Genomic DNA, 7,127 nt, shown 5'->3' on the forward strand with positions numbered 1-7,127 from the left:
CAACCACCTGTTCGTTCTCTGTGTCTGTAACTCTGTTTCTGTTCTGTGTTTGTTCATTTGTTTTTAGATTCCACATATAAGTGAAATCGTACAGTATTTGTTTTTCTTTGACTTATTTCACTTAGCATAATGCCCTCTAGGTCCATCCATGTTGTCACAAATGGTAAGATTTCATTCTTTTTTATGGCCGAGTAATATTCCATGCATGCACGCGTGTGCACACACACACACACACACACACACCCCCCTTTATCCATTCATCTGTTGATGGACATTTAGGTTGCTTTCTATATCTTGGCAATTGTAAATAATGCTGCAGTGAACATAGGGGTGCATGTATTTTTTCTAATTAGTGTTTTTATTTTCTTTGGATAAATACCCAGGAGTGGAATTGCCGGCTTATATGGCAGCTCTATTTTTAGTTTTTTGAGGAACCTCCATACTGTTCTCCACAGTGGCTGCACCAGTTTACATTCCCACCAACAGTGTATGAGGGTCCCCTTTCTCCCCAGCCTCACCACCACTTGTGTTCTTTTTGATAACAGCCATTCTGACAGGTGTGAGGTGATATCTTATTGTGGTTTTCATTTGCATTTCCCCGATGATGAGTGATGTTGAGCGTCTTTCCATGTGTCTGGCCATCAGTATGTCTTCCTTGGAAAAATGTGTATTCAGGTCCTCTGCCCATTTTTTAATCAGGTTTTCTTGATGTTGAGTTGTTTGAGCTCTTTGGCTGTCAACCCCTATTTGATATATCAGTTGCAAATATCTTCTCCCATTCGGTTGGCTACCTTTTCATTTTGTTGAGTTTCCTTCACTGTGCAAAAGCTTTTTGGTTTGATGTAGTCCTGGCTGTTTATTTTTATGTTTGCTTTTGTTTCTCTTGCTTGAGGAGACATATCCGAAAAAAATATTGCTAAGACTGATGTCAAAGAATGCTGCCTATATTTTCCTCTAGAAGTTGTATGGTTTCAGGTCTTACATTTAAGTTTTAAATTCATTTTGAATTTATTTTTGTGTGTGGTGTGAGATAGGAGTCTAGTCTGATTCTCTTGCATGTAGCTGTCCTGTTTATCCAACACCATTTATTGAAGAGTCTTTTCCTCATTGTATATTCTTGCCTCCTTTGTCACAGATTAATCGACCATGCAAGTAGGGGTTTATTCAGGTCTTCTGCCCAGTTTTTAATCTTTTTTTTTTATGTTGAATTGAATGAGCTGTTTATTTTTTTTAGTATTTATTTATTTATTTGGGTCTTAGTTGTTGTGGCACACGGGATCTTCGTTGCGGCGAATGGGCTCTTCGTTGCAGTGCACGGGCTCTCTAGTTGAAGCATCCCATGGCGTGTGGGATCTTAGTTCCCCAACCAGGGATCGAACCTGCGTCCCCTGCATTGGAAGGCAGATTCTTAACCACTGGACCACCAGGGAAGTCCCTGAATGAGCTGTTTATATATGTTGGATATTAACCCCTTATGGGTCACACCACTTGCAAATATTTTCTCCCACTCAGTAGGCTGCCTTTTCATTTTATCGATGGTTTCCTTTGCTATGCAAAAGCTTTTAAGTTTAATTAGATCCCATTTGTTTATTTTTGCTTTTATTTCCTTTGCTTTAGGAGACGGATCCAAAAAAATATTGCTGCTATTTATGTCAGAGAGTGTACTGCCTATGTTTTCCTCTAGGAGTTTTTTGGTTTCTGGTCTTATATTTAGGTCTTTAATCCATTTTGAGTTTATTTATTTTTGTGTATAGCATGAAGGGATGTTCTAATCGCATTCTTTTTTTTTTTTTTTTTTTTTTTTTTGCGGGGCAGGGGGCCATGCCACGGGGCTTGCAGGATCTTAGTTCCCTGATCAGGGGTCGAACCTGGGCCCCAGCGGTGAAAGAGCCGAGTCCTAACCACTGGACTGCCAGGGAATTCCCTCTAATTTCATTCTTTTACATGAGGCTGTCCAGTCTTCCCAACACCACTTGCTGAAGAGACTTTTCTCTGCTGTATATTCTTGCCTCCTTTGTCATAGATTAGTTGACTGTAGGTGTGTGGGTTTGCCTCTGGGCTTTCTATCCTGTTCCATTGATCTATGTCAGTTTTTGTGCCAGTACCATACTGTTTTGATTATTGTAGATTTGTAGTATAGTCTGAAGTCAGCATGATTCCTCCAGCTCCAGTTTTCTTTCTCAAGGTAGTTTTGGCTATTTGGGGTCTTTTGTGTTTCCCTACAAATTTAAAATTTTTTTGTCCCAGTTCCGTGAAAAATGCCATTGGTATTTTGATAGGGATTGAATTAAACTAACAGATGTTAGACCCAGTGCAGTTTGACCCCCAGAATGCACTGTTCCCTGCCACATCCGGAAAGCACTGACACCACCCGGCTCGGGTGACGCCTGAGGGGCCAATGCTGCCTGGTCCTCCCGGAGGGGTTCCAGTTCTGGGAGCTGCCCCGTTGGTGTTGGTGCCACGCACCTGCCCGCATCCTGACTTTCCTGGTTAATCCTCTGTGTATCGCTTATTTCCAGAGCTTTCCTTCACCTCGGTCAGAATAACTTTGCAGACGCCCACAGATGCTTCACAGAGATTCTAAGGATTGACCCAGCAAATGCGGTGGTAAGACCCCCGAGCAGAGGTGGCTCCCCCCCGTGCCCCCCGCCCCCCCGACAAGTCCGCCGGCGTCGGGCGCTCTCCTGGGGGCCAGGGAGGTCCTCGGGCCCCGTGAGGCCGCATCCAGTCCCGCGTGTCCCCCTCCAGGCCAACAACAATGCGGCCGTGTGCCTGCTCTACCTGGGCCGACTCAAGGACTCGCTGCGGCAGCTGGAGGCCATGACCCAGCAGGACCCGCGGCACTGCCTGCACGAGAGCGCGCTCTTCAACCTGACCACCATGTACGAGCTGGAGTCGTCCCGGAGTCTGCAGAAGAAGCAGGCCCTGCTCGAGGCCGTGGCCAGCAAGGAGGGGGACTGCTTCAACACGCAGTGCCTCAAGCTGGCCTAGTTTCCCGCCTGACGCCCGAGCCGACAAACCCCCCGCCCTGGCGTCTGCGAGCCGGCCTTCTCCATCCAGCCGAGGCCCAGGCCGCTCCAGCCGTTTGCACACGCGGGGTGAACGTAACCCGAGGGAGGGGGTCCAGGGCGCCTCGGCCCCTCCTGTGCATTCCTGGAAGCTGACCTGCTTCGTGTGCTAAGCTGAGCCACGTAACACAAACCGTTCTCGCTCCGAGCCTGAATGTTCTAGAGGATCCATAGATAGATAGATAAGGGGGAAGAGAGACCGTTCGTCCCCACCCACGTCCCAAAGCTAACCACGTCCACTCCTCTGATCCTTTCCCAGCCTGTGCTGGCACCCAGGACGGGCCTGGTGAAGGGTGAACGAACCCGTCCTTCCTCCTCCTGCATGTGCACATCAGAGGGAGCGGGGGCGGGGACGCCTGGGGGTGGGTTCTGGAGAACTCGGGCCCTACTGCACAGAACGAGGGCGGGCCTCACAGTGCAGACGTGTTCTCTCAGGTCTGAGGGTCAGGGCGTCTGCGGTCCTGTCTACACGGTCACTCCTCCTGCTTTTAAAGTCTCTGAAGTACCTGAGTGCTTCTTCACTAAAGAACTCTGGCCAGGGTCCTTTAAATATCCAGCTATTCTAATACACTTTAAAATGGAACTCACTTTAAAGACTCTGAGATAAACATCTATTGCGTAAAGCAAAGCGAAGCTGTATTTCTGGTCATTTTTGTAATAAAGTAAAAACACAAATGCAGCATCTACTGGGCAGATAGTCCCAATGCAATTGTTGAAGTACAGATTCATTACACATTAAAATAGGAGAAAAAGATGATGAGACCACCAAGAGGACTGTGGGATACCAAGGAGGTTCTAAAATCGTCTCTTTTCAAGAAGAAAAATCAGAACTCCTTAGGTCTCAGAAGCCCCAAAATACGCCATTTTAATTTTTTCACTTTGAGGGTTTTCCTTCGAATCTGGCGGCAGGGGGTGGGAGGTGGTGGTAAACAAGGCTCGGCCTCCACCTTGAACCTGCGCGGGGCGGGAGGCGTCCGCTCGGATCCCCTCGGATTCCGGAACCGTCCTTCCTGGGTCCGCTGTGTACAGAGCGGGTAACACTGCACAGGATCCCGGGGGCGGTGGCCAAGCCAGTCAGAAACCGGACTCCAGGTTCCCCAGTAAATCGGTATTTGCATCCTGGACGCACCCTCCCCGACCCCCATTCCCTTACGGGGGCATTGAGACAGGCAGGGCGAGCGCTAAACCCCTGCCGTCTGGGGCTCGCTGGGGCTCCGCACATTTGCAGATCCTCAGAGGCAGCGAGGGAAGCGCGCCCCAGGTGTCTGTAAGGTCTGGGGTAACGGTTGTACTTTATCTAGTTCACACTCCATTTTCCTTTACCTTAATTTCTTAAAAGAGTAAATGCATCAGGTAGTGCCGCGTGTGGTCTCCTCCAACACCCACGAGGTAGTTCTGGCCCAGGGGACGAGGCCGGGTCTGCACCCACGCCCTGGGCCCAGACCCAGGACCCCTCCGCCCATCACACAGACTCCTGGGAAGCGCCCAGAAAGCTCTTCCCCCAGAGGCTCCCCAAAACTCACGGTTTGAAGCCCTCACCCCAGCGAGGCCGTCTGTGGAGATGGGCCTTCAAGGAGGTGACACAGGTGAGACGAAGTCACAGGGTGGGGAGGAGAGGCCACGTGCGTACTCAGCCATGGAGCGAGGCCTGGGAGCGGCCAGCCCTGTGGCACCTGGACCTCTGACCTCCCGCCCCCAGAGCCGCTGTCGGTGGCATCTGTCACAGCAGCTGAGCTGGCAAGACACCCACTCTCCTCTCTGCGGTCCCTGCGCCAACGCTGTGGGCAGCCCGCGGGGGAGCAGGGCCCCTGCCACCGCTCGCCTCCGCCCTTCCGTGACCTGTGCCCTGGAGGGCTCGGGGCGGCCTGTCCGCTGTGGCACCCACGGGCCTGGGACGGTGTCTGCAGCCGGTGAGCCCAGGAATGACTGAGCCAGCACGAGCCAGTCCGAGACGGGGCCAGCCCCCGCCCCCCCCCCAGCCAAATGCTCACCAGGCGGGAGACCTAACAGTCCATGAACCTCGCCGGGACGCACGCCCAGACCTGGCTTGTAGGAGCAGGAAGAGATGAGCTTTTCTGGAAAAGGAGTTTGCAACTGAGTCAAAATTTTACAGTAGGGGAGTGGTTTCACTAATTGCCCCACATTCCTAAGACGCGTTTATGCAAGACCATGTTTAAAAAGTTAATGACATGGAAAAGTACTCAAAAGAAATGTGTATTTACATAATATGTGCATATGTTAACGAAAGGACTGAAAAGTAATACTAGATGTTAAATCACAGTCACAGCAAGGATGGGCACAAAGGCATTTTTATTTGCCCTTCTATGACTCTGAACCTCACATTTTTCCACATTGTGTGTGTGTGTTTTGTTTTTATAACCAGAGGGAAAAAAATCATCAAAACTGGTAAATGTTTTGCCTTTAAAAAATAAAAAGTGATTTAAAAATCATAGTGATAGTGTGACATGCTCTGTAATTGAACAGTATATACAGCGATTAAAAGGAATGGTCTGGACATGTATTCACATGGACATATCCAAAACCTGCTCAAATAATCAAGATTAGGATTGTATATACAATATACAATTGTATATACAATGAAATGCCATTTATTTTTAAAATACAAACATTGTTTGTAGATACACGTTTGCAGAACTGGAGAAAAACAGGTGCAGGAACCACGTGGCTCAGTGAGTGTCCCAGGGGAGCGAGGAAGGGGCTGGGGGCTGGTCCTGGGAGACTCACCGGTGTCTGCAGAGGGCCAGTCCTTTTTTTAGAATGGTGGTTTAATGTCATCCTTTATGTTTTCTCTCAATTTCTGGAAATACAAAGTAATTGACACCTGGTTGAGGATGGTTCCCACTACTGCCACGGAAGGCCAGCCGGTCCCTGCGGGTCGGGTGTCACGACACAGGGACACTCAGACAACCTCGTCATCCTGGGGCCTCAGCGGCCCGCGGGGAACAGCGCTAGTGCCCTGGGAGAGGCGAGGCCCGGCCTGGCGGTGGGAGCCGCAGCGCAGGGCTTTCCAGGCTCCACAGCCCTCAGGGCCCGGGGAGGAGGGAGCACACGGGAGTGAGGGGAGCAGAGCGAGGAGGGTCGTCTTCACCAACAGCCTTGGCGGGGGCGCTGGTGTTGCCGGAGCGCAGGTGCCCGAGATCCACCACCCACAAGGGTGTGCGGCACCCTTCGCGGTCACGGAAAGCAAAGCCAAACCAAAAACCGGGACACAGCGTTAAGTGTCCCCCCGTCCGGAATACAAATACTTCAATCCATACCGTATATACTCAAGAGCCGCTGAGAAAGTCAGTCCTTCCTTCCACACGCTGACGCCAACAAGATGTGCTGTTCAGGAAAGCAGCCTTGCACCCAGCAGTGCTGGGGCCGCACGCGAGGTCTACAGTGCGTTTTCCAGGGGCGTGGCCGGGGCCCCTCGGGGGAAGGGGGCGGCGACAGCTTCACACGCTGCCTCGGAATTGTTAGGGTTAGCGACGCGTGCATTCATGTCCTGTGACGCTCACCTGCATGTGCACGTGCACACACACGCCTGCACACACACACACACACACACACAGGACGGGCTGTGCAGGACGATTCCCTCAAACAGACCTGTGGAGCCCGGGACGGTCCCTCCGTCCCCGTGAGGCTCGCCCAGGGCCGGAGCGGCCACTCGCCCTGGACCCCACACAGCGCACGCTGCCAGGATGCGCGTGAGGACCAGGCCCGGCCGGCACGGAGCTGGGCTGCGACCCCGAGGCCCCGGCCGCCACCTGGGCGTGAGGGCCGCTCATTCAGCGAGGTCGGCTGGGCCACCAGCGCTGTGATTCTGCGCAGCTTCCACAGCCTTGGGTCCCCTCGCCTGGTCCTCACGGCCAACCCCAGTCACTCCCGACAGCAGGGCATCTGGCGGGCGCCGGGCAAGGTGGGAGAAGGCGCGGGAGAGACTCGCTTCATCCAAGAAGACGACGGGACAGCCCAAGGAGGACGTCCCCTCGAGACGGCGCCGATGTGGCCGGCAGACAACACGGGCGCCCAGGGTGACTGCGATGCCAGGTGGCC

The 7,127-nt window shown here is 52.1% G+C and overlaps 1 protein-coding gene across 4 annotated transcripts in view; it reads left to right on the top strand.

Annotated features, from left to right (window-relative positions):
• TRAPPC12 (trafficking protein particle complex subunit 12) overlaps positions 1 to 5,446 on the top strand; it is a 67,522-nt gene extending 62,076 nt beyond the window's left edge. For 2 of the 4 annotated variants that reach the window (XR_009703829.1, XM_061211296.1), the window contains exons 10-11: positions 2,520 to 2,607; positions 2,749 to 2,837. Coding sequence is in view for 3 of the 4 variants with exons in the window: in XM_061211296.1 (XP_061067279.1) it covers positions 2,520 to 2,584 (65 nt within the window). In the remaining variant the exon portion in view is untranslated. Of the gene's footprint in view, positions 1 to 2,519; positions 2,608 to 2,748 lie in introns of all 4 variants that reach the window. The other 2 variants (XM_061211294.1, XM_061211295.1) reach the window with 1 other exon arrangement.
• Positions 5,447 to 7,127: the final 1,681 nt, after the last annotated feature.

The sequence above is a fragment of the Eubalaena glacialis genome, chromosome 14 (genome assembly GCF_028564815.1).
Source record: "Eubalaena glacialis isolate mEubGla1 chromosome 14, mEubGla1.1.hap2.+ XY, whole genome shotgun sequence".
In the NCBI taxonomy this organism is placed as follows: Eukaryota; Metazoa; Chordata; class Mammalia; order Artiodactyla; family Balaenidae; genus Eubalaena; species Eubalaena glacialis.